At 29.1% G+C, this 27,924-nt stretch overlaps 4 protein-coding genes and 1 non-coding gene across 6 annotated transcripts; 3 read left to right on the top strand and 2 right to left on the bottom strand.

The window, feature by feature from the left end:
• Position 1: 1 nt before the first annotated feature.
• Positions 2-1,637, top strand: LOC123292275. Its single transcript, XM_044872865.1, has 2 exons — positions 2-317; positions 1,177-1,637. Exons 1-2 carry the CDS (start codon positions 2-4, stop codon positions 1,635-1,637), a joined length of 777 nt encoding a protein of 258 aa, XP_044728800.1.
• A 1,914-nt stretch (positions 1,638-3,551) lies between these two features.
• On the bottom strand, positions 3,552-9,598 carry LOC123292266 (tripartite motif-containing protein 45). The gene is made up of 5 exons (XM_044872853.1): positions 9,196-9,598; positions 7,608-7,885; positions 6,262-7,072; positions 5,177-5,421; positions 3,552-3,970 (listed from the first exon to the last, which is right to left on the bottom strand). Exons 1-5 carry the CDS (start codon positions 9,596-9,598, stop codon positions 3,716-3,718), a joined length of 1,992 nt encoding a protein of 663 aa, XP_044728788.1. The 3' UTR covers positions 3,552-3,715.
• Positions 9,599-16,757: 7,159 nt separating this feature from the next.
• LOC123306059 (serpin B6-like) lies at positions 16,758-18,627 on the top strand. The gene has a single exon (XM_044887928.1). The coding sequence runs from the start codon at positions 17,056-17,058 to the stop codon at positions 18,580-18,582; it is 1,527 nt and encodes a 508-aa protein (XP_044743863.1). The 5' UTR covers positions 16,758-17,055; the 3' UTR covers positions 18,583-18,627.
• Positions 18,628-23,294: 4,667 nt separating this feature from the next.
• Trnak-uuu lies at positions 23,295-23,367 on the top strand. Its single transcript has one exon. It is a non-coding gene; the product is annotated as a tRNA-Lys (tRNA).
• A 1,135-nt stretch (positions 23,368-24,502) lies between these two features.
• LOC123306069 (reticulocyte-binding protein 2 homolog a-like) lies at positions 24,503-27,793 on the bottom strand. Of its 2 annotated transcripts, XM_044887943.1 has the most exons (5): positions 27,655-27,793; positions 27,094-27,361; positions 25,156-25,267; positions 24,821-25,080; positions 24,503-24,785 (listed from the first exon to the last, which is right to left on the bottom strand). In XM_044887943.1, the coding sequence occupies exons 1-4, from the start codon at positions 27,755-27,757 to the stop codon at positions 24,862-24,864; spliced, it is 702 nt and encodes a 233-aa protein (XP_044743878.1). In that variant the 5' UTR covers positions 27,758-27,793; the 3' UTR covers positions 24,503-24,785; positions 24,821-24,861. The 2 variants fall into 2 exon arrangements, with proteins under 2 accessions (XP_044743878.1, XP_044743877.1); XM_044887942.1 differs by having other exon boundaries at positions 24,503-25,080.
• Positions 27,794-27,924: the final 131 nt, after the last annotated feature.

Here is a 27,924-nt window from a genome sequence, read left to right as displayed (position 1 = left end):
AATGCAATGTTCGCGTATACATACACCGGATCCAAAGTTTCATATGGTTGGATCATGTTTACAATCGAAAGGAACGATTATTGGGTATGGTTTTCAAAATGATTTACAATCATGTATTGACTATTCTGTACAACGTATGGGCTTAGCATTTAATTATCGTCGATTAACTAATAATAAAAGTAAATTGTTATCAGATGATAATGTAAATAATAATGAAGTTACATGTGAAGTGCTTGACTGCCCTGAATATGAAAATTTTACATCATTAGAGCCTAGTCCAAATTATAATTATTACAGTTTTTATGCAAATCCATTACGTAAGTATTTTTTATTTCGTTATTATTCGATTTAAGCTTTTGTACTCCATCCAAATTATTGTTATCCCAATAAGTATTCCCTACTGTAAGTTGACAAAAACGTTAAGCCTTAAGAATGTACGAGCACCAAGGCAATTTTAAATAAAATGTTTGATTTTTATTTATATGAAGTTGGACTCTAAATCAATTCTGAAAATTTTAGGAGGTGACCCGATTATAAAATTCTATGACTTCAAAAGTAGGCATATTTAACACTAATAGATACCCGCCCGCTTTGCTAGGCAATTTCTGCTTTAGACTATCACGTTTTAGCCCTCACTTATCCACCCTTTTGTTCACAATTTTATGGATTTTAATGTTTTGGTGGGGAACTAACTTTTTTGAAAATGAAGTTTTCCCACGATACTCGCTGATATTGTAACTCTTTATAAGTACAATCATTAAATTATCCTGATTTTTATACTTTTTGGTACAAAATTACCCCATTCACTGAGTTTCATCAAATTCCAAAACAAAAATTTTTTTGCGATTTTTTCGATTTTATCAAAAGGGTACCCCTTAAAAAAATTGCAAAAATACGATAAATTTTTGTATCTCTAATTTTGATAAAACTCAGTATATAAGGTAATGTTGACCCAAAAAATACAAAAATCGGGTGCATTTGACGACTGGTCCAATAGTTTTTGAGATACGGACTAAAATCGATGAAAATATTGCGATATCTCGCATAAATTAAGATACAAATAATTTCAACCATAAATCTAAAACTTCCTTGACGCTCGTACTACCTTAACAGAGGCCACAAATTTCCGATTAATATATGTAATGGTATGGTGGTTTTTTTTTTTTTACATTACAGCAATCTTAACTTACACGTGCTTACCGAGTATTGGTTTATTTAATCTGCATAAGGAACACGTTAATTACACACAAGCTGCAGACATCTGCAAAGAAGAAGGTGGTGATTTAGCGCATATTCTAACGGACTCAAGAACAATTGCCATTTCAAGTTTTTTACGACAGTCCTTTAAAGGAGCAGATATATCTAGAAAATTAGCATATGTGGGATTACAAGATGTAAATGGCAATGGGAAATTTCAAACACCACTGGAAGAACCATTAACTTGTTTTCCATATCGAGCTTGGGCACCATCAAACCCTAAACCTGTAAATAAGCATCATTATTGTGTGGCTATAGATACAGATAAAATGTGGAAAACTGTAAAATGTGGCATGAAATTGCCGTTTATTTGTGAGTTGTACCCAAATGGACCTTTTGATAGCACAAATATTACATTACCTGAGAGTGGTTGTGAATAAATTTCTTTTTTCTATAGTTGTGGTAGTTTACAGAAAGTATCAGTCGTGGTTCAATATGAATTTTTATAAGTATTCGCACAGTGCGAGAGTTTTTTGGAGGCGTTTCCATGGTAACGATACACTACTTTAATTATAGAATTGTATGGATGCATATATAATTGTATGGATTGCATTTATGACTTACATTGAAAATTTAATATTATTGTCTCACAATTTTAAATAAATAATTATGATAATTTACATTTGAAAAATAATATTTGTGCAATTTGATTTCTTAATTCCACAATTTTTAATGCATTAAGTTCAATTAATTAATGTTTTTCAATAATTTGAATTTGACATTTTCTATAACATTAACATGTAAGGAATTTCAAATTAGTAATAACAGCCTCCTTTATTGCCAAAATTTTTCACTCTAAGCGCTGGCATCGTTTTTATTGTCCCTATCATGACACAACGAATAGTATTCATACTACAGGTTATATAGAAGCTAGTTACTCTTGCTCATAATGCACTAAATTACAGAAGTTATTTTATTATTTAAATAGGTTCAGTATCACGTACTGTAAGTAAATGCACAAAATCCTTACAAAAATAGGCGGGATGGCATTTTTCTTAAAACTCCATTTTAAGAAAAATCGTTATGGGCTATGTCTCCAAAACCGTGAACTTTAGGCCAAAAATGGTAATAACCTTTATTGTAGATAATTAAATTACCTACCTTTTTTTTGTATCACTAACCGTTTATGACTTACCTATACGACTATGACGATTTACATGATTATTTGACCGATATGTCTTCTAACATTTGTATAAACAAGAAAATGATAATAACTTAACTTTTAAATCTACGAATTTCCTAAAACATTTACTTTAAATATTTTTTTTCTAAAATTAATATTTATGAAGTTATAACGCCAGTATCATGCCAGTAAGTAATATAATAGTTTGTTTTATTTTATTTCAATTCTTTATCATAAATATTATTCAAATTCATCAACAAAATTTTTTTTTAAACGACTGACTATTCTTTAGTTAAATATCTATTTCAATTTCAAATATCATATTATCTGGTACATATTACGTCATTTATGAGAACACTAACACTAATTTAACCCTTCTGTTGGCTACAGTTATATGAGAACTCTTCTGAATGTGTTTAATTATACCATTTGCTATCAAATTTTGATTATACCTGAAATATTAACACATAATAAAAAAATAACAACCTTTGCACAACATCAGCCTTTTATTTACACTTCAATCAAAATATTTAAATGTATCATTCTTAAATATTGCCATCATATTGTCACTATTTAAGGGTTAAATTTATATATTTTGGCATATGATATTGATTTATTTTATTTTTAATAATATAAAATTTAATACATGATTGTGAACAATTAGTACCTACATAGTTTTTGATTTTTATATTATAGGTATACGATCAACCAATGATAACTAATGTTTAACACAAACAAAAAAATGTATTAAAATTAGTTAGAACCAATCGAAGCTTGCCGATATTCTAATAAATTAGCCCTTGTAATGTTCGATCCTAATTAAATCAAAATCGACGATTATACAGTAGAATCTCGATAACTTAAACCTCGGTAACATAAAAACCTCTGTTACTTCAAAAAATACTATGTTCCCTTCCCATCAGAGCCCAAAACCTCTATAACTTAAAAGACGCAACCTCTATAACTTAAATAAATAATCTCTGTATAGGCCCTCAGTAACTACATAGAAACATGTACATATCTCTATATTAACTAGGGTACATAGAAACATGTACATACCTCTATATTAACCTTTACCTAACATAGACACTTGATAACTTAAAACCTCTATAACTTAAAATATTTTGTGTTTCCCTTGGACTTTAACTTATCGAGATTCTACTGTATATTAAAAAACAATTATATGTAGCTACTTTTCGTCCTGTTTACTGTCTGTGTCCTGATGTGTGTTCAATATTTTCCAACCACAAGTGTACAATTATGAATAAATAGATTTTAGATGACTTAACCTGATTGCAATTTCTCGTAAATGTAATAAACGAACTGTTTCGAAACTTATAATGTAAACTGATAGTGACTTGAACCAATTGTGTTACATTCGGAATGTTCATAAACACTTCCACAACATGACCAATGTCGTTTACCAGGATGGCCATCGTGCCCGTGACCACATCCTTTATATCCGCCAGGCATGTTACCACCGCATCCACAAACAGCTTGTTTACTCCCACCACTTGAACAAAAGCTACAACAATGGAATATACCATGATGTGGTCGAACCGTTCGAACCGCTAGTGAAAATGGACTGCCCTAAAAATAATTCGAGAGTTTTAACAATTTTATTTACAATTTCGATTAAAGTATATAAGTAAATTACATTTAGGTATGGCACGCCATTTTACTATTTAATAAGCTAATTTTTATCGAGAAAGAAATTAATTAATTATTTTCAGAAATTTTATATTTTATATTTTATATTTTGTAAAATAAATCTTAGTAAAAGAGAGATTGATATAGCATAAGATGAGAAAAGAGAGATGAGAATTAAAATTGTGATGATAACATAATAAAAATGTATTATTATTATGTATCATAATAATAATAATGTATTATGTTATCATCATAATAATAATGTATTATTATTATGATGATACATAATAATAATACATTTTTATTATGTTATCATCATAATAAAAATGTATTATTATTATGATGATACATAATAATAAATCAGTTAATTTTATTTGAATTAGATTAAAAAAATGATTGAATTAAAATTATGTACATAAAGGAAATAGAGAATTAAAATTATGTACATAATAAAAATGATTGAATTAAAATTATGTACATAATGGAAATAGAGAATTAAAATTATGTACATAATAAAAATGATTGAATTAAAATTATGTACATAATGGAAATATATGGCACGCCGTTTTACTATTTAATATGAATTAAAATTATGTACATAATAAAAATGATTGAATTAAAATTATGTACATAATGAAAATGATTATTATTATGATGATATCATAATAATAATGTATTATATTATTACGATCATTTTTTTTCGGACATTAAATAGTAAAATGGCGTGCCATATTTAGGCCTAATATAACATAGATCTTGTTCAGCATAAAAATATCACGGTCGATCTTTTTGTAAATTTAGGATCTTTTATATATTTTTTCTAACGTAAAAAGGGCTTGCATAATGAATAAAAAAGAAGCAAATTTTGTCTGAAATAAAGTATTATTTTTGTTGAAGCTAAAATTAAGTGAGCTAAAATGAGCTAAATGAGCTAAAAACTACGTTTTACCATATAATAGTAATTAGTTATTATATAATGGAAATGCTTTTCCAATAAATATAACGTAAAATTATTTTTACGGATCATGTATGAATGGAATCACGCATGCAAGAAGTGAGGTGAGGTTAGCAACGCAAAGGAAGCCTGAGGAAGTTAGAAACGCAAAGGAGGTCAGCTGATATTCAATAAAAATGTTTACTTCTTACCTTGATGTGTTTGCCCTTTATAAGAATCGTTAAAATCAAATGTCCTGCTGCTTCAGGAACAAATGTTAAAGAATACGAGCCATCACGATGGTCAATTACATTTACTGGTACAGTTTTAGACGAATTGTCTTTATATCGTAAATCAACTGATAATTTCTCACCACCATGACATAATGCATGATTGTCAACATCTCGTGCTTCAACAATAAATTCGGTTTTTCTATGTACTCGAATATTCTGCAATCCTAGAAATGAAAATTATAGATAATCGAATTATTTAGGCATGGAACAATAGTTGTTGTCATAGGTTTAAGACAAATATTTATTTTATCTACACAGCTAAAATATAAAACTGCTGAATATAAAATGTAAAATGCTAGTTTGAAACCTTCCTCTTAGGATGTGAAACTAACGCTCAACGCTCAAATCGTTCACTTTTTCTACAGAAATAACAATTCTATAAGAACTGAGTATACTAAGAACATTACGAAAAGATTATGTCCAATTTAAGCGTCCTAATGAGGGATCTATTCACATCATTGTACAAAAGTTCGAGAAAACTTTAAGTATTAAAGATAGGGCAATGCATGTTTATCATGGTAGCGTGCGTTCATCCAAGGGTATGCCATTGGATATTTTTGTGGAGTTTTCTTTTAAATCGCATCTATATCAACAAACATGCAACGATGGCGCAATTAAAAGCTAACATCCACCAAGTTATAGCCGAAATAACCCCTTAAAACTTGACAAAAGTCAAAGAATTACCTCGAACAAATAAACTGCTGCAGAAGTTACTGGGGTGGCTGTTTTACTGGCATCGTTTTTTATATTAAATGGAGTATTACTTAATATTCGATTAATAAAAATAGGTAAAACGTTTCAACCGTTCGGCAATGTTTCAAAACGAATATGAGCAAAATGCTCATAAAACGCGAGTGTTGACGGATAATTAAAGTTTTAAAGTTAGGAAACTCAATTTGAATCATCTTTTATAAAATGAAAAAGTATCATGTATTTTATCTTCCCGATGACATTATTCATTTTACACATCTGTGGATACTAAACAATAATAATGTAATACATACCCTCAGTATTCAAAAAACAGTTATTAGGCGCCACAGTTTGTGTGGTGATCATTCCATATAACGGAGTTTTGTTGGCTGTAGCTGGTACTTGTTCATCTGGTAAAAATTGTATACAATCTGTGACACGTGGTTCAACTTGTCGTGCAATATCATTACACCAATCTAATTTCGCTAATACTTGATTCACAAAACATAACAATTCAACTTGTGATCCTTCTGTCAAAAGTTCCTCAGCAAATTTAATTGTATGATTTGCTTCTTCAATCCGTCGCTCCAATGTAATTTCTTGTGCATTTACTAATTTTAATTTATCGTCCTTTGATTTTCGTACTTGTGATAATAATGTTTGCCGATGTTCGTCTAAGGATTGTTTATAGATTTCAATAAATCCTTCCACTTCCTTTTGAACAATATTACTGCGTGTTTCAATACGTCGTCCTAAAGTACGTATTTGTTCAAGTGCAATACTTGCTTGTTCGGTTGCAGGACGTGCACGTATCAGCGCTTCTTGGATTGATTTTGTATAAATTCGTGTTAAATTCTCAATTAATTCGTAGCTGTGGCCATTATGTTGTTGATCTATACAACATTTTTGGCAAATGCATTCCAAACATGACAGACAATACATGTTCAGTTCATAATCCGGGTGATATGAACATTTTGCAATGTCTGCAACACTTGATTTGTGATGTTTACGTGATAATTTTTTTAAATTTACAACCTCATGAGTACTAGTATTGCGCTGCCGTATGTGTGAGTCCCAACATAAGGGACACATATTCTTGTTACAAGTTTTACAAAATCCTCCTGCCTAGAAATTATAACTTTTAAAAAATTCATTCAAAATCAGCAACATTTCGTGACTAAAAGTAGCATTCTATAGGTGAAGAAATTTTTTAAATCGGTTAAGTAGTGAAGTTAAGTTTGTATATATGTATATTTTCATACAAACTTGCATTACTTATTTCACCATTTTAAGAGATAAATTTCTGAGAGAGCTGCTATTGAGAACTTCCGAGTATATCATAATCAAGTAACTAACAATTGAATTTTTCGGCCACTATTATTTTTATTTTAACTTTTATTAGACCGTACTTTTGGCTAGGGCGATATAGAATTTGTTTTGTCATCCCCATGAGTTCGCCTGCAATATTTCAGTTCGATTGGATCACGGGAAAGGGGTTAAAAATCGATCCAAAGTTTTTTCGGCAGACAAGCAGAGCCTACGAGTTATGTATTGAAGTTAAAGGCTTTAGAAACGTATAATTGATGAAAATAATTCAATTAATTTTTAAAAATTCCTATTTATTTCTAAGAAAAAGCTTATTGCTTGCAGAAAAACTTACCGGTACATCATAAGCACATAAATCACATAGTACTTGAATTGTATTTCGTTCGGAAGTACTTTCTCGTAGACGATTTTGAATAATATTATTTGATGGTAAACTTGACACTCCACCATGAGGCAATGTGTGTTGATATTTGCATGATGGACAAATAACTATTTGAATTACGTCTTCTGAATGTGATTTTGCACTGGAACTAGCCTTTGGAGACCATGTTCCTGTAATCGAGCTAGCAGCATCGCGCCGCTCGCTTCCATACCCGGAACCAGAACTGGAAGCTGTAAATTTTTTAATATATTTCATTATATTTTTCCATGACTACTTTCCAAAGCACAACAGCTTGTGTATCACTAGCTTTTTTTTGTTTCTATGGTCAAATTTATTGCAAACTTGCTGTAGTAAAAACCTTTTCAAAGGGACTAAGCGACAAAAAGTAAAAATCGGAAAAATAAATTTGTGCTTCCATTAAAAAACCAAATTGATCTCTGTTTAACCTTGAAAATGTCCTCGTATTAAAGAAAATAGTGTATCTTTTTTTCCCCCAAAAATAAGCAGATACGTAATTTTCCGTATCTTCACTCATCGAAAGTATGCTTAAATAAAAGGTATTTAATTACACATACAATTGAGTAGAATACTGATACTGAATTTGCCTTACAACACTTCAAATTGTAAAACGACACTAACTTATTACCAAAGCGAAACTTGAATATTAAAAATTTATAAAAAATTGAAGAGGGTAAAAATTTAAAAAATTATTGCCCATACACAAAATATGCAGAAACTGATGGGCATAAAGTTTGCATGGGACAAAAAAGTTAAACTTTTTAAAATATATTTAACTATTTAACAATAACAAGTAACATGTAATATTGATAATCGGTTTTCATTGCTTGTGTTTATTCTAGGATTTAATACAGGAGTTAGCTCCCATAAAGTGGTTTATACTTCCGTGTTTTGGTTTAATATTAGGAACGAAATGTTGCATATGATGTTCATGCTGCGGCTGTTAAAACTATTCGTCAATAATATTAGTTCTTACAAATCTTTCAGTGTCTTTCAGTAGTCGAGGTATAGGTGAGAAAAGGTGGCTGCTTTACGAATTTTTCTTTACGTGCAGAAATGTGAAGGTGGCTTTCAAAAATCTTTAGAAATATGCAAAATATGAACGTTTAAAATTATTAATTGGATTAAAGGAAGATGTTATTGAAATGATGTCACTTCTATGATTCACCATAGCCACAGTTATAAAAATCCATTTCCAAGAAATTCCTTAAAATAAATTAAAAAAAACATAGTCTTGCCAGTCTCTACCCTAATTTCGAACAAACAAATCTAATGAACTAACTTTTTTGTGAACTCTTATTTATAGTTTTTGCTTTCCAAGCCTTGATTTTTCAGGTTTTATAGGTTCTAGAACCAGCATATATTTTCTGGAATTGTTTCTTCACAGCTAAAAACGTGTATAGGCGAAGTTACTAGCTAGTTTAAAAATACTAAACAAGGACGATGTTTAAAAAACTGTCCTTTTTAAATTGTATCCTTTTATTATTTTAGACTTTCGTAAAAAATTAAAAATAATACTTACCATCAAAATCTTTATTCCACGGATATTCACTAACAATCAACGACAACAAACATCGGGCACAAAATGTATGCAAACAAGGTAACACTTTTGGATCGACATATTCACGTTTACATAAACTACACACAGTCACAATGATTTGTTCTCTCACAGAGCCATTTGTTATAAAATTTGAAAAAATGACTCCACCTTGTGATGAGGATGAAGTCGTTGATTTTTTAGTAATTTTGGACTTTGATGGTGATGAACTAACCACAGATGATGATCCATTATGTAATATTGATGAGGGTTTATGAATGATGGTATTAATTGAAGAAGAAGATATAATTGATCGCCGTTTTGTTGTTGAATCATGTGATTGACGACGTCTTGAAAAACTTCCAAATATATATGATTTACGATCCATTTCCATATTTTTTTGAATCTTTTCTCGATAAAATCAATCAAGAAAAATCATTTTTTTGGATTCGCTATTTTGTTGCATATGTTTTAGTGACAAGTTAAACATAATGTTTTCAATGATTTTTTGTATTTTTTTTTTTACAAAATACGTAACAAATTTATTTAAATGTGTTCTCGGAGGGGATGTTGAAATATTATTGAAAACAGAGCTGGATTATTTTTATTTAATTTTTTATGAATTCAATCATATGTATCGTTCGGTTATTATTATACTCTCCGCATGTATAGGCCATATAGAAAAAACATATTTATTTACTCAAATAACCTCCGAACCATGGATCATTGCATAATATGTTCTGAAAATTTCAAGTGATCCACTTAAACTCCACAGTTGTCATGATGCAGGCAGGAATCCAGTCTTCAAAAAAGGTTGTGGTCACAGTCACCCATAAAATGTTAGTTTATTCGCTCACGAAAATTACAAAAGTAAATGTGTAGTTGTTTGCACAGTGTCACATTTAGACTCTAAACTAATGAACCAATTTTGATGAAATTTTTACTTCAAAAGATATCAAATTAAATTAACGATGTTCCAGCATGGTATTTGCAGTTTCTATGTTAAAGCAATGGTACAATTTTTTTTTCGACAGAATTTAACGAAAAATTAAATTTAAGAATTTAATAATGCTTACTATTAATTCCCAAAGTTTCAGAAATTTTGACCGTTTAAAATGGGAAATAATTATGCCAACGTCCCAATTTCGATCAATTTACGTCAAAATTAATAATTCACTCGAAAGTGAAAATTAATTTCTAAATTTTTTTCTTAGAATTGTATTGTATAAACATTTTTTTCTACTTTTTCTTCAATATATAATAATATCATAAAAAATAGTTGGAGAGACCGGACATTTTACATGCTTTAAATGGGACATGACCCTCAAAATCGCGAACTTTGTCTTTAAATATCTCGCGATCTAAACGGTCAAAAATTATGAAATTTTAGGAATTCATAAATAAAGCTATTATAAACCCGAGAAAAAAAATTCGGCCAAATCTGTCGAAAAGTGATTTCATGCTGGTACTACCTTAATTAAACGCTATAGTGTGTTACATTTTGCATTGAATAATTTTATTTAGGTGTATACTTAAATTACAAATTCAAGCTTACCTTTCTTTTTCGTGAAAACATTGATAGTTTAATTCGTATTCAGATTCACATCTTCTAGCCCGGGAAGTCTTTCCTGTGCCATTAAGGCACGCAATCAAGATTTTACTCCACGAAGACTAGAAAAAAATTTCTTTGCGGTAGTTACGCTAACCGGGAGAGTTGTCAGGATTTGTAAAGAAATTTTTTTGTTAGGGTACAAATCTTGAACACATGCTTCCATGAGATGAGCTATGGACTCTGGAATGGTGAAATTATTTTCACATTCTCTTTTCCACTTGGCCACCCAGAGTCGATATTCATTTATACAGTTGATTCACTATCGTTAATGAACATGCGGTACATCTGAGACACTTTGTTCACTGTCTCGATATCGATATTCCTGTTCCTGGCACCAACATGTGGATAAAAAAAGTGGAAGACTAACCATTCATAAAATTCCAAAACAGCTTTTAATTTTCGTTACGTAACGAATTAAAATTTCTCCAAGTAAGCAGTAAAGCCATGTTCATTATTTCTAATAGTTTTGCTACGTTTGATTTGATCTTCGAAAAGACTCGATAATCGATTTAAAAATTAAATTAATTTAAAAATAAAATATAAATGATTCGCTAGTACTGTACTGTAAATAAAAAAGGTGGTAAACCCATATCACTGCTCTGGATTCACATTAGTCAGCTTTTTCAAGTAGTATATAAGCTGATTAGAAGTTACATTATACATACATTGCTAATGCTTACATGAAAACCATAACTCCTCCATGTAATCATCATATGATACATGTGCATACAACATGCTGCAAAAATGTGCATCTAACTTACTTTATTTAAAAATGATTTTTACAATATGCTGTAACTGATATAAAATGATTTTTACAATAAGCTTTAACTTGCATGTCAGCACATTTATGGTGGTCGATAGAAGATTATAGGAAGCTTAAAGAAAAAATAAGTATAAAAACAAATTAAAATAAAAAACAAACAATCATAATCATTAGATGCGTGCTTTTTTAAGAAAATAGCGTTTCTGTGGCGATTTAGTAGGAAGTTCATGAATCAACGTAATAGTCGCAAAATACTCGTGAATAACTTTAATTCAGAATCTAAAATTATTTATTTTTAACGACTGTAGGGTTTTCCTTGTTTGGTTGTTCATAGGGTGAAGGAAACTCTCTATGATGTGTCACTCCAGATTATCTTATAATGCAAGGGCGTATACTAGCCTAGCAAGCCGGACACTATCACCTTCAAATTATCGTAGCGTTTAATTTGGTCTTTGGATACGGCCCTTCAACTGGAAATTCTAGACGGTATATCATTTGTTTTCAATCATCTCGCTCAGCTAGTATCAACGTTAGCATCAACGTTTGTAGCTGTCCCTCTCCAGGCCACAATAAGGTTTACAGTTTTCTGATTATCCAACCACCATACCCGTTACTAGCAGCTTCAGCTTCAAGCTGCAAGAAGTAGTTGGCCCATGAATTAAATTCGTTTTTCATGGAAGTTTGACTTTTTTTCCAGATTGTTAAATTTTTATTCAAATTTCAACAAAACAAAAAAACAAAAGACCTTTTGTTTTTGAGAGTTTTGATCATTGAGAAATCATGATTCTGGATCCACTGTATATAATAAGCCAATAAGCTCCGATTGCTAATTTGTACATTTGTAGTAGATTCGTAAATTTTTGGAATGTTTGAATAGTTTTTAAATGTTCTGTATTGTTTGATGTTTTTCTTGTAAAAATATATTATTAAATATAAATCCTGTATTGTTTATAATGAAATATATACAAACATAAATAAATATACATAACATACATAATAACTGTATAGACGTATGCTGTCTGGGGGTTGCCATTGCCATATTATACATATTTATTCATTTCTGCCATATAATAATAAACCAAACCAAACATCTTTTCAATATAGATATAGCAATATGGAAATCTATTTTTAAAACATAAATCGGTTTATATTATATAAACAATAGCATCAAACACAACATCATCTTCCTGTTGGAAAAAAAATAAATAAACATAAACCTTTATAATTTACTTTGATTTTTATTTAAATTTAATTATATTTTTATTTATTGTTATTTTTAATTTATTTAATTGTATTTATGAAAGATTTAATTGCAAAATAGTTATTTAAAAAAAAAAAAAAAACAACAAGTGAAAACAAACAATTGACTGAGTTAGTTGTTGAAATACCAGACAGTGTTGATTACTCTGTCACATTACACATACATACATGTCATACATACATAACTGATTTTCCCATATAATACATACTATACGGTTTGAAAATATGTTTCAAACAAACGTTGTTTATTTTTTTATAAGAAACATTTTTTACATTTAAATTTTAGTTCTATCTCTAACAGTTTACAAAATGTATCCTACGGATGTTGCTCATTTACGAACTTGGCCTCACTTTTTACGTCCTTAGAACGCTGTCAAAATTTCAGCTTGATATCTCTTTTTGTTTTTGAGTTATCGTGTTGTTAGACGGACAGACGGACAGACAGAAATGGAAAATGGACTTATTAGGTGATTTTATGACCACCTATAGAAAATTTTTTTCCGAAGCATCAATATTTTTAAGCGTTACAAACTTGGGACTAAAATTAGTATACCTTGATATATATTACATATATACATGGTTTAAAAAGTTGCCCCGTACACACGATGCCAATATTTTAAGGCAACAAGGCAGCAAGAAGTTTAAACAGGCTGCGTGTAAACACAATTGTATTGGTTTCTAAGCTAGCAAGCCAGTAAATAAAAAAAAAAAATTCGTAGCTCAGGATCATTTTTCTTAAAATCGAATATTACATTTTTAAGTTTTCAGAATTTTTATTTCGAAAACTAAGCGTCTAGTGAAAAAATCACAAGAGTACTTTTTTGCTTAAAACTGATAAAAAAATAAACAAATTTTTTATTTTGAAAAAATTCAAAATTTTGTAGTTGCGCAAAAAAATTCGTCTCTAAGGTTAACAAAATAGGGAATGATTGATTTAATGCTCATCTACTGAATTTTCATCTATGAACCGATTCTTATATATTTTCATCGAGTTCTCCGAAAATTGTAGACCGATTTGGAAAAATTTTATTTGACAAGATAAACTTTCAAGAAGATATAAAGGTAAACCTTAACTTACTGAAAGGATAAAATAAAATTTGCAAAAAATAGGATGCACAAAAAAGTAAAAACTAATTTTACCGATTTCAATGTATAATTTCGAATTGGTATTTCCTTTTTTGTGCATTTTTCATCGGTTCAAATACTTTGATAAACTGCTTTCAATGATTAAACCACGCGAATAAATTAAATCCTACTCACAATGTATGAGATAGCGGAAAATTGATCTACCAAAAATGTCCAACAAAATTGTCCAACGAAGCGACTGGTTGATGGCTAGTATGTACATATAGGTAACAATTGCTACCTAAAAAATCTTAAATTAATAAAATTTACTCAATCAAATTGATAAATTTGTCGTTTTAAATTAACTTGTTTAAAATTAACTCGGTGTATCTGAAGAAAAAAAAATTGCCTCTGGCTCGTTTCGTCATTGAATGTCTCAAGTCAGCAGTTGGGTCTTATATACAAAGTATAATAACTATTCATTATAATAATTGCGCAAAGATTCATTTCCCTTAGTATGTTCTGTATTTCAAACTGCTGTTTGCATTCAAATAAAAAAAATGGACCAAAAATACACAGTCAGGTAAGCGTTTCACGCCTCTTTTCTAAAGGATATTATAAATCATGAGAATGGAAGATTATTTTGATTAGTTTGCTCACGCGAAGCAACATGAAACCGATTTTTTGGATTGTATGGACTCTGTAATATATACAAGCTTATTGAGGATAATCCAAACTTTGAAGCAGTTAGAAATATTAATCTTACTATGAAAATACGCCATGAATTGAGCTGAATTGTTGAACTTAAATACCAAATATTTATTTTACTAGACAACTTACAATACATATCTTTAAACCAATAGCCTATACAACACAATATTAAATTAAAAACCTTAAGTTGAATATTATTAGTAAAATCGCATTAAAAAATTTTTATATCTGTAACCTATGCCCACCATGAAAATTTGGAATCTTTCCTGCCCAGAAAAACTTTGATTACCAATATCACACATAAGACAAAATACAATAAAAAAAATGAATTGAACAAATAAGTGCGTTCATATATGAAGTGATGCGCAGACATGTTTACCCATTGATTTTTATACCATGTATATGAAATATATCAATGTAGATATACTAAGTTTAGTCCCAAATTTGTAACGCTTAAAAATATTGATGCTAGGAACCAAATTTTGATATGAGTGTTAATCAAATCACTTAATTAGTCCATTTACGGTTGCCTGTCTGTCCGTCTGTACGTCTGTCTGCCCGATATCAAAAAGAGATATCAAGCTGAAATTATAGCGTTCTCAGGGCGTAAAGTAAGGTTTTGTAAACCTTTAGAAATAGAACAAAAGTTTAAACGTAAAAAATGTTCCTTATAAAAAATAAACAACTTTTGTATGTAACATTTTTTCGTAAACTTAACTGTTTACACGAGTGAAACGAAATCCTAAAAGTGAACTATCTATTTTTTTCATATAAATGTTGTTTCCTATACTTTCTTATTTTAAAAATATGAATGGAAATCTTTCCTTATTTGTAGCAATGAATATTCTTCATGATATCAATTATTTCATTTATTAATAACAATTTTCAAGGCTAACATTTATTTAGATATTGAGTGTACTACTGAATCTTAATTAGAATTGAGGCATAAAAAAATTTATATTTCCTATAAATTTGTTGCATTGTTGTTTCATCATCTTGGTATGTTGGGAATACCCAATGTCAATTTTAATATTACTAAATGGAAGTTATCAGAATTAACAATATAACTTTTTATTCAGATTTACTTAATTGCTTTGTTTACGTATTGTATTTCAGATGTAGCACGTTTCAGTCTGACAAAAATAGATGATTAAAATTTCATAAAACATATTTTAATATCAACCTTAAACTTGAGGCCTTTTTTCCATTTAATTATCAAATAACGCATATATTTATTTTGTAGATACCAGCACTTTCACTTGCTTCACCAATCTTGCAAATACAGACAATTAAGCAAATGAAAACCTTAAGCAATGAAACTTATTAAGGTATCTAAGATATCGATAATTTTAAACCCGTTGGGAGCTACCATAAATCAGTTAAATAATTAATCAAGATAAATTTGCATTTTGTTAAAATATATCTCCTTTAACACCCACAATAAACAAAAAATTTTACTGTGGGTCCTAAAGGGATTATATTTATACAATTTAGTACCATTTGTTTGATCCGACCTAGCCTTAACAACATTAAGCATTTCTTGGAATTTCTCAAATCGAATAGGTGACGATTTGATTTTTAAAAGAAATTAACTTTGTTTCCGCAGTTCTCACTTGATTCTCAGTTACCCTCTGCCAGTGGCGGATTTAAAGAAAAAGGTACAGTGGGTCAAATCTATAAATAGGTCCGCTTTTTTAGCCTTCGTTAATCAACTTGGCGCTCTCTTTATGGCGTGCCCTTTTCTACAAATTTGTCTTTTTCCCCCTTCGTTAATGAACTTCGCCCTTTTATACAAATTTGACCCCCCCCCCCCTTTTTTTCAGTCTTCGTAAATGCATTTGGGACCCTTTGTGGTACTCTATTGCAGGGTACCAGTGGGAAACTGCTCCTTTGTCACCTCTTAAATCCGCCACTGTAACTCTGCTTAATTGCATAACTTTTTTTCAAAATAATCGAATTTTATTTCAATTCTCGGGTCAAGTATAACAGTATTGTTTTACTATTGTAATACAATTTATTATATTACCACCCTATATATTAATTTTTTTTTTGAAGTAAATTGTGTATTAAGTTTGTTGAGTGTACAACCACTATTTTAAAACAATTTATTGTAAAATTAAGAAACTTCAAAACGTATTTCCCAGTGACGAGTTATGTAAATTCATTTTTACAAACACAACAAACTAAATGTGTTTTTATATCCTCTCCACAAAACTTATTTTTGCTTATTTTTTTATTTTATCAGAATGTAACTTCACTGAAAGGTCAAGCGTAATCTCTTTGTAGGTGACCAACTTTTGACAACAAACGACAAGAGACAGAAGTGTGCAGTGTATAATAAATTATTAAAATGTTGAATTAAATTTCGACGGTAAAATAATTTTGTTAACAAAAATAGTGCCATTTTGTGTTGAAAATACGTGAACAATTAAAAATGATTTCGAAAATATTTATTTTAGTTTTTTTAATAAACAATTTAATAATTATAAATGCAAATCAACAAAAAGTGATTAGTCCAGATGATTTTGGACGCCTTCAAAAACAAATGAATTCTGTAAATCCATCAAATAATTCTGCTCTTAATGTACAGGAACATTTGTTTAATCCAAATAGTCCATATGCAAAAGCTCTTGAAGCTATATTTGGAATTGGAGTTCGTTTACAATTGCTACTGGAAAAAACCGAAGCTAACAAGAAAAATTTCTTAGTATCCCCATTAAGTATGGCAGTAACCGTTGGTGAACTAATGTTAGGAGCTCGTGGTGATTTACGAAACTATTTAGCTGAATTATTAATAATTGACGGCGCAAATTCAATTACTGATAAAACTGCTATTGGTGAAAAAAGGGAAGACATCCCCTTACTCAATATTCATCAACAACTTGGAACGCTCCTTCGAGATCTTCAACAACATGGTGATTTAGAAAACACATATATTTTAGAGACAGCTAGTGCGTTATTTTTGCAACCTGAGTTACATTTAAATAAATTATTCGAGGACAGTATTCGAAGTATTTACGATACATCGATAATACCAGTTAATTTTAGCACAGACCCACTTGGATCGTTTAAATTCATAAACAATTGGGCAACAAAAAGCACACGAGGTAAAATTAATCAAATATTACCAGCTCCACTACCTGTAACTTCCTCGGCTGTGTTAGCGAATGCAATATATTTCAAAGCAGATTGGGAAACTCCATTTAGTGATGAGCTATCTGCTGAAGGTATTTTTCATACAGCTCAAAATGAATCAGTGAAAGTAACATATCTTCGAGGGCAATTCGATATATCCTACGTCGAAAGTAAAGAATTAAATTGCTCGATGATTGTTTTACCATATAAAAATAAGAAAATGTCAATGTATTTAATACTACCAAAGAAAGGTACGAAATATGAATTCGACTTAAAAAGTTTTACAACAAGTTTACGGTCCAAAGACATCATCGATTTAATTAAACTTACGCAATTACGAAGTGTTCGTGTTATTTTACCAAAAATTAATTTATCAAGTACAATTAGTTTATTGGATCCGCTAAAAAAATATCAAGAATATAAAAATGAACTTCAAAAAATGCCAAAACTACTTAGTAAATATTCTTCGAAACCGTTAACAAATAAATATGATATTTTGGATGAAAAAATCGATACATATAAAGATATCGAAAAAGAAATCAGTTTAGATTCGCGTGTGGATATTACTGTTGGTACCCAAAAAGATCCAATTGATCTAAGTGGTGCTTCATTGGATGCTCGATTTAAGTTAACTGATATTGTTCAACAAATGTCACTGGCCATAAACGAAAAAGGAACAGAAGCGGCTGCCATAACTGCTAGTACAATTTCATTATCGGGTGGTATTAAAAATTTTGAAGCAAATCGACCATTTATGTTCTTTATTCGACATGAAATGACTGAAGCAATTCTATTTTGGGGTACAATTGTGAATGCTGCCCACTAAACAATAAAAGTAAAATTGAACAAATTTTGTGATAATTTAAGTTGAATGTTAATTTATAATAATAATAAAGCATTTTATATATAATGTACAATCTGAATCAGTTATTATTTTATTATTTAACAGCTTTTTTTTAAATTTTAATACAAGTCATATTTTCCATGGTACAAGATGATTTCTTTAATCGAGTTTTAAATATTGTCTCGAGATAAAAATATTTATGGATATTGGTATTAACGCCAATGGCCAACATTAGTTATATCGTTGGATTTACCAAGCTTTTTTATGTATTGCAACTTCGCAATAAAGATTTTTTTTTGTAAAATTTTTCTCGCAATAAGAATGTCGGAATATTGTCGTAAATAAAAAATCTTTGTAAGTATAAGTTTTTTGGCATAATTCTCATAATTCTTTTATTTTAGATGCACCTATCACATTTTTTTAATATGGACCTATTTCAATTTCTTGAGCACGATTTTTTTAGTAAGAATTCGCCGAGTTCTTTATTCATTGTTATGAATAAAAAAACGTGCATAAAACTCATTTTACAAAACAAAACTTCGTCTAAATGTCGCGGTCGGTAAAACTGTCGAAATAAAAAATATTGAAAAACTTTTTTTTAACTAATAATAACTGACTTTTATAAATTTTTTATATAAACTAATTTTAAATAAAAAAGTACTATTGTGATTTTTTCGCCGAAATACTTAGTTTTTGAGTTAAAATTTTTTCCGTATTCAATTGCTTAATACTTTAGAGCCAAAAAAACAACAGAAGTTTTATGTAATGATCTTGATCCTTTTTTTAAATCTTCACTTGAATTTTAAAATTGTCAAAAAAAAAAAATATTTAGTGTTTTCATTTGTAAAATAATCGAAATTTTCATTATATTAGGTAATAATTTAAGAAAAATATAAGTTTAATAAAAACAAGTGAAAACAAACAATTGACTGAGTTAATTGTTGAAAAACCATGTAAATACAATGTTGATGACGTAATCGTTTGTTTTTTGACGTAACGTAAATAAAAAAAATCCGTCCTGTATCCCCGTATCTCTTTTCGTTTTTGAGTTATCGTGTTGACAGACAGACGGACAGACAACCGAAAATGGACTAATTAGGTGATTCTATGAACACCTTTATCAAAAATTTGTTAGTAGTATCAATATTTTTAAGCGTTACAAACTTGGGACTAAACTTAATATACTGTATATTTCATATATACATGGTATAAAAGTATTTCAATAAGTAGGTAAGTATAGCTTTAAAAAATTAAATTTGTACCCACCGCACGCACCTCTGATAGTTTATCATTGAAAGCTAATTAAGAAAACGTACGTGTTTTATTATTCTTCAAAAAAATCTACAAATAATAAATTGAAACTGTTTTGTCTATTTAACACACTGGGTAATGGATGATGTCACAGAAAGCGTCGGGAATAGAAGCCTTAAGTCAAGTTCAATATGTGCGCAAATATATATGCAAAAAAATGTACATGCACGCAAATATATATGAAGATACCATGCAAACATTTCCTAGAGCCTTGGCCCCGCATCATAGAAAAAAACATTAAATGAGGTAAAAAGAGAAAATAAAAAATCCACAGTAATTTTAATAGCGCGAAGGGAGGCGGATTGCGTTAAAAATATTAAATATTTTCGATTTTTAGCAAGTTTAGGAATAAACAATGGATAGAAGTATTCCGTTAATTTTACTTTATTGCGCGACAAATGAAAAAATTTCAACATTGACACGTTTTAACACGCACCGTTTAATTAATGAAATTTTCATTCAATTTTGCTGAAACCCATTCTCCATAAGATTTTATTTCCATAATTTTTGTTTCTTTTTATCCCTTCTAGATTATTTAATTAACTGAAAAATTTCTTAGAATAATTTATACCTAATTTCAATTTTCGAGATGCAGGCTTTCTATCAAATTGCGTTTTGCGTATAATATGCTTAAATTCCAAAGATCCAATTCCCATCACAAATAAGGGGACATCGGGCTTCCACTTCAGCCGAAACATTGATGCAATTTAAAAGAACAATTAATATTTTATGTAACTGTTTGATAGAAAACGCAATGAGGTCATTTTACCCACTATTCTACTATTCTTACAGGCTCGGTAAAACGATCCCTTTTCTGAAATATTGAACAATTCTAAAAATTTGAACAAATCAAAAGAAATTGATATGCCAATATTGCAACTCTTGAATAAAGAACTCAAAAATATTCCGAAAATATACATATCTAGAAAAGTTATATAAACGATTTTCTCTTTGGCGAATCATCATAAGACACCTTCCCCTAGCTAATTATATTTATATATATACTGTATGTTACTCGTTGCTAATTTGGTGACGGCCTGCACGAGCACGTGATCTAGGAAAAATAGAAATTTAAATAATATTGTTTTTGGTAACGTAAGTGGCTTTAAATTTCCAGTAAAAAATTTTCGAAATATAATACAGTTCGTATGGCAAGTGGAAAATTATTTTCAAAATATAAAATGGTGGGTTCAATATGGTCGATTATTAAAGGAAAGTTGCTATTTTTTTAACGAAAACAAACAAAAGTAGACTAAAATTTTCACCCCGGAGATTTTCGAGGGAGCTGATCGAAATTTTAATGTGGAAATTTACTATGAGGGTTACAATATGACTGATTGTTAAAGGAAAATTATTTTTAATGGAAATAAAGAATGAAGGTGGAAAAAATTATACCTACTGTAATGTACCTACATTCCTCCCCCATCGAATTAATCCTCACCATTGAAACACTCCCTCTTCCATTCTTAAAATTATTATTTTCTATGCTTCGATTTAACTGCCAGTCAAAGGGTATCGAAGAAAAAACTGTACACTACGGGCTGTAAAATATTTTCTCAAAATATTTGAATTTTCGACATCACAATATTTAGAGCCTCTATAGAGGCTATAGTCACAAATATCAAAATCATTAGACCAAAGATTTTGGTAATCGGTATTCAATATTAATAGTTGTAAGTTTGGCTGAATCACTGTGTAAATACTTCAATATTTTAAAATATGATGATCAAAATGTCTCCTTGACCATTTAATTAAAGTAATAATGTAAATTGTGAATAATTATCAACAATCAAGTGCTTTGTTTATTAATATATATATGTATAATATAATATAATACATTTAAGAGTACCCAAGTACCTAATTTTATTTTATTTTATTCCAATTTATTTATTATAAACTGATAACAAAGATGTATTCATCAGATTCAAATAATCGATAAAAAGAAGGATTCACGATTGTTCTAGCCAATATTAATTATGATGTTAAAATCAATATTCTTGTTTATATTTTTAATTGATTTAGCTGAAGCATTTACTAAATATGGTTCACATTTCTTAAAAATTGTGTATGGGTGTTTATTGTTAGGTGGTATTGTTGTGACATTAACTTTTATTTATTATTTATATAAATTTTGTGCGAATTTATGTAAAATGTTATGCTGTACTTGTAATAAAATAATTTTATATGAAGATTCAAATGGTGAATTGTACGATGTGCAAGGACATGTAATTGTTATGAGAACTAATCCGTTAATTGAAAATAATCGTGTTGGTACTAATTAATTAAGGAAGTGTTAATTAAGTATAATTAATTGGATTTAAAATCTGTGTCAATGCTGTTCAATTAAACTGATTTGAAATTTTATATGTATTTTTTATAAAAGTTAATTAAAAATGTCTTTTTATGTTATACTGTATGTAAATTTATTTGAATATACTCTTTACACACCCACGAGCCAGTGCCCAATCCAGGCGGGGTGGGCAGGCGAGCCTGGTCACCGCTCGGAGCGGCAAAAATTTGGGGCGACAAATCCTTAAAAAATTATGTACAGAAAACTGGGATTGTATGGAAAATTCATTTTAATTAACTGTACATGTAATACATATACCTTGTATACAGGGTTGATTTTTTAAGTTTACATATGCTTGAAAAATGTTGGGTGTGTAGGCGCACAATATCTTACGCAGATATTAAACTTGACCTAGGTTTTCAAGCTCACTCTACTCTATAACTGGTAATCGAAGGATTAACACTTTAAATTAGAAAGTTGTTATTGATTAAAAAAGTAACAGTTTCTGTTCAAAAACGGACTGAAAAGTTTTACCCAAAATTGTTTTTTCGTATCGAAATTGTTATTTCGTATAAATGTTTCTGCGAAATATACCGGCATAAAGATCATTTTAGTTCAAATTGAATGAACAATTACTTTTTTCAATCAATTATTATCTAAAATATTCGGTTTACAAAAAAATGTTTGCCTATTTATAATAGAACAACTTTCTAATTTAAAGCGTTCATCTGGTTTGTCTTTTTTGAATCAGATGCAATTTCAAACGTAATAAACATACAATAATTCTTTGTTATTTACGAATACTTGATTTTAGTGTACAAGTTATTTATTTACATTACAATATTTCTACGAAAATAAATTGTAATAAGTTCCATTTTTAAAAATCACGAAAAAGTTCAACCTTAATGATTTTTAAGTTGGCATATATTCACTCGTTTTAAGAATAATCATAATAATTTTGAAGTTTAAAAATTAAATGAGATATTAAATTTTGTTTCTTACCTGAAAATTGATTATTTCTGTTCTATCATAGAATTATATAAGTGGTATAACATGGCAAATACACATCGTGAATGTGTTTTATGAATAATAAGCCCGGGTAGCTCAGTCGGTAGAGCATTGGACTTTTAATCCAAGGGTCCAGGGTTCAAGTCCCTGCTCGGGCGGTATTTTTTTAATTTTCTAATTTATATTTATTCTTTCCGTAATTGTGTTTTATATTTTACTTATGACATTCTAGGAAATAGATGTTTGGTAAATAAAATTTTTACTCAAATTGTATTTCACAAAATCCAATTTTTAAACCAAAAAGATGAACGAACATTCAACTTTTTTAGCCCCCGACGCACAAAGATGGGTGTTATAAGATTGGCTGCTATGTCTGTCTGTCTGTACCGCCGTGGGTATCAAATGGGTTATTTGAATGATTTCTTTTTGAAAGGTAACTTGATAGTGTTCTTAGCTTCTTAGTGTTTAGTGTTCTTAGCGTTTCAAGAAAATCTGGAGGGCAGGGGATCGGGGGTTTTTTTTTTAATTTTGTAAACTTCACTTATATTTGATTAATTTCGGTCATTAAAATTTTTTATTTAAGGTGTCCACTTCCAAATAATTTCGGGGGCTTCGGATAATATTTTTAAGCATTTAAAAAATCAATAAATATACATATTGTTTTCATCAGAATAATAGATTTAGCTGAAAAATTTATTTATTTTCACATTAAAATTAATTTTACAAAAATAAATTACAATTAAACTCAATTTATAAAAATTAAACTCGCTTCTTAGTTTGTTTATAATATCAGTGAACCAGACGTAGAGATAAACAATTAATTTCTAGATACATTTTATGGCTATTCCCCAAATTTCAATAAATCATTTCTTAAAATTTCCAAATCTCTCTATGTGAATCTCCAAAAGTACGATATTTATCTTTTCGTTTGGTCGTTGTTACAGTTGTTTTTTTTTTTTTTTTTTTTTTCTTTAAGTCAATATTTTAACAAAAAAAACGTTTTTTTTTTAATTAACAGGTATATCCTTCTATCGAAAACGAATGGAAGAGTATTATTTCAAATCTTTGGTAGGTAGCTGATGTTATAAGGAGTAACTTGTTTACATTCCATCGAAGCGAGAAGTGGCGGCTAGTATAAAATATATTACATAATTAGTAAGAGTACATATTGTCAGTGATAAAAACAATAGTAAACCGCTTTCACCCAATTTTTACAATCCTACCCGAGATAGGTAAATAGAGATCCGTATTTTTTTCTGTTATACATATACACAATTTTGCTAGATGGTAAAATCTAAGTTTCAAAATCGAAGACCCGCTTTACCTATAAGTGTATTTTTACACACATTTTTGGCCCAGTCAATTGCAATATGGAAATGGTAGATGTACCAGATATCCTACCTTCCAGTTCTGATCATTTTTTTAGTTGGTACGTACGGACGTAAACTCTAAATAAGTCATTCCGTTGAAATATGAAATTTTTCGAGACTTACTCTGTATTTTGTTCAAACAAATGAAAAATTGACCCTTATTAAATCCAAGCTGGAGATATTTGAGCTAGTTAAAACACTAACCATATCGGCTATTAGTTAAATTAGTTAAAACATTAACCATAACCGCTATTTTATAAAATTAGAGCATTAGTAAATCATTTAGAATAAATTAGTAAATTTTTTCTGTAATTCTTTATATTGCGATTCAATCTCTTCAACTTGTTTGCATAATACATCAATATCTGGTGATGCGCCCATATATTTCGATAATTTTTCACTCAATTCAATTTTTCTACGTTGCAATTTTTTTAAATTTTCTATATCCTCCTCATAATTTAGAATATTGTGCTCAGGTAAGTTATATTTATGAAGATCATTCTAAAATTAAATTATTTTTATCATTTATTACGAAAAAAGTCAGTTTATTTCTTAGTTTATTTTGATTATACTTACTTCAAGCTTTTTTAGTACTGCTTTATAGCGTTTCAATTTTTCTTCTAATTCTTTTTGTTCAGTTTGATCCACTTTTAGTAATTCTAGATCATCTTGTAAAGTTTTATAATCTCTAAAAATATAAAATTGTTTCTTTTAAACCTTGCATATTTGTAATTTACAATTATTTTTTTTAATAACTTATCCAGTTAAATTACACTTTGACTGTTACAAAAATTCCCAAATAGCTAAAAATTGGTATGAATGTTCAGAATACTATGATAAATGAATTGTGAAAAGTCCCCATCAATCCCCCTTGTGCACAAAATTTTATTGAGTTGAATTTTTTACTTTTCACAATTCATTTATAATAGTATTCTGAACGTTCATACCAATAGGGTCTTCCAGAAAAAAAATGACCTATGATTTTTTTACATAAATTGAAAGTAAACAATAAATAAAGACATTCTGCGAAAGAAACACTTTTTTTTGTTAACTAGATTTTTGTTAAATAACATTTAAAGTTTAACACCGTTTGAAAAGCCGAGAATGTGCCGCCATGTTGCTGTGACGTCATGATGCACGTTTACATTTCGGAGCATACGGCTTTAACATGGAACTCGGTGAAAATAGTCAAAATCTTCGCGGAAAAAGTTCGTACAAGTATTGTTTTGTACCCCAATGCAAAAACACATCGAAAAGCACCCAGAAAAGCTGTTTATTTCGGTGCCCAAAGGAGATAAACGAGCTAAATGGGTAAAACAAGTTCGATGCCCATTGGATGTTTCAGCAACATCACGATTGCATTGTTGTGAAGATCACTTTGACGTATTTATTTATTTATTTATTATTATAAAAATGGCATTTCTTAACAAATTCATTTTTCTCAATTTTTTTTTATTTAAAAAAGTGCATAAATGTAAACATAACCTCTAAAATTTGACGTAAGTATTTATTTATTTATTATTATAAAAATGGCATTTCTTAACAAATTCATTTTTCTCAATTTTTTTTATTTAAAAAAGTGCATAAATGTAAACATAACCTCTAAAATTGGTTTTATTTTTAGTTTGTTACATTTGTTTTTGGTTTATTGTTTTTAAAAATTTCGTTTGCCAGTTTTTCTAAGTTTTTGGTTTCATTTAAAAAACTTTTTGTTGTTTAAAAAACTCACTTGGTGCAAATACGTAAGTTATCACACACGAAAAGCAATGTCAACAATGCCTCACAACATGCATCGTGACGTGACGTCGGGGCCGTTCAATGACAGCGCGTTTTCGTCCATTTGAATATTTCGCAACTTTAAATGTTATTTAACAAAAATCTAGTTAACAAAAAAAAGTGTTTCTTTCGCAGAATGTCTTTATTTATTGTTTACTTTCAATTTATGTAAAAAAATCATAGGTCATTTTTTTTCTGGAAGACCCTATTTATAGCTCTATGGGAATTTTGTAACCTTACTTATATTTTATGGACTAATTTGACTGGATAAAACATGTATAATTTCATTTAATAACTTTTTGCCCAACATTTGGATTAAAAAAATATGAAGATCCAAGGGAAAAATTTAGAACCTTTATTTACCCGCAGTTATTACTTTTTTTATGTTATATTGTATAAAAATTTATTTGAATACTCTTTGCATATGTACGGGCAGATCTACTTGAGGGCTAATGAGGTTTAACAGATCATTAAACTTTCTTCTCTAAAATTCACGAGATAATCTTTTTTTTACGTAATTTTACTCAAAGTTTTGATAAGTATATGTGAAGTATTTGATAAGCATTGTTAGTTTTATTCAATATTTTTGAAATAGATATAAATAAATTAAATTCAGTATACCTATTTGGTGACCAAAAGTTGGTAGATTACCGTTCAAGTCAACGTTTTAGTCACTAGATCTATTTATAGTTCTTATGAGAATTGATAATAGAAAATAGGAATCAAAAAAAAGTATACCTTTTTAATGTTTTCGTCTGTCTTAAAGTATCTTCTGTAACTTTTGATATTTTTTTAATTTCTTTATTTATTTTATTTGCTTGTCGCTGTTGTTTTAAATAATCAGCTTTACGATCAACAGCATGTAATATCAAACTATTGTATGAACTTTCATTACATCCTAATTGATATTGTAGTTTCGATAATTTATTTAATTCTTCTGTAACATTTTCATCAAAGTTTTCCAAGTTTATTCCAATTATGTCAAGAAGTTTCTTATTTTTTTCATCTAAAAGAGAATATAATTATCTATATAAACAAGCCGTGAGACGAGTCTGGTACGACCCTTGAGGTCCACACGAATAACTTCCCAACATAATAGTTAAAAAAATAATAACTCTACCGAATCGAAATGACTCTACCGAATGTTATGAAATTCGTTTCGGATCAAAATTGGTGTTAAAGCCTTGTCCTAACCATGGCACGTAAAGATTTGTTGAAAATTTCGATTTCGAAAATCGGACCCATTACAATAACTTCCAATATTGGAAAGTTAACAAAAAATTTAGAAGAATTACATACACTTTGTTTCTTCAGCTTGTTTTACTTTTTCTAAAAATTTTATTATTTCATCTGCATCAATAACTAGATTTTTATTTATTTCTTCGGATTTATTAAGATCCATTTTTATTTCAAAAGCTGTGCTCAATGTTCAGATGCTCTGAAGTAAATATTTGTAACGTTCTTTCTTCTTTAATTTGAATTTGACAACTCAAAAAATGAATATATTTTATAATGATTTGTTTGTCTATGGTTATATTCATAGATAAAATACTTTAGTCCGCGCGCAGC

The sequence above is a fragment of the Chrysoperla carnea genome, chromosome 1, assembly GCF_905475395.1.
Source record: "Chrysoperla carnea chromosome 1, inChrCarn1.1, whole genome shotgun sequence".
In the NCBI taxonomy this organism is placed as follows: domain Eukaryota; kingdom Metazoa; phylum Arthropoda; class Insecta; order Neuroptera; family Chrysopidae; genus Chrysoperla; species Chrysoperla carnea.
This window is presented reverse-complemented; position numbering and strand designations above follow the sequence as displayed.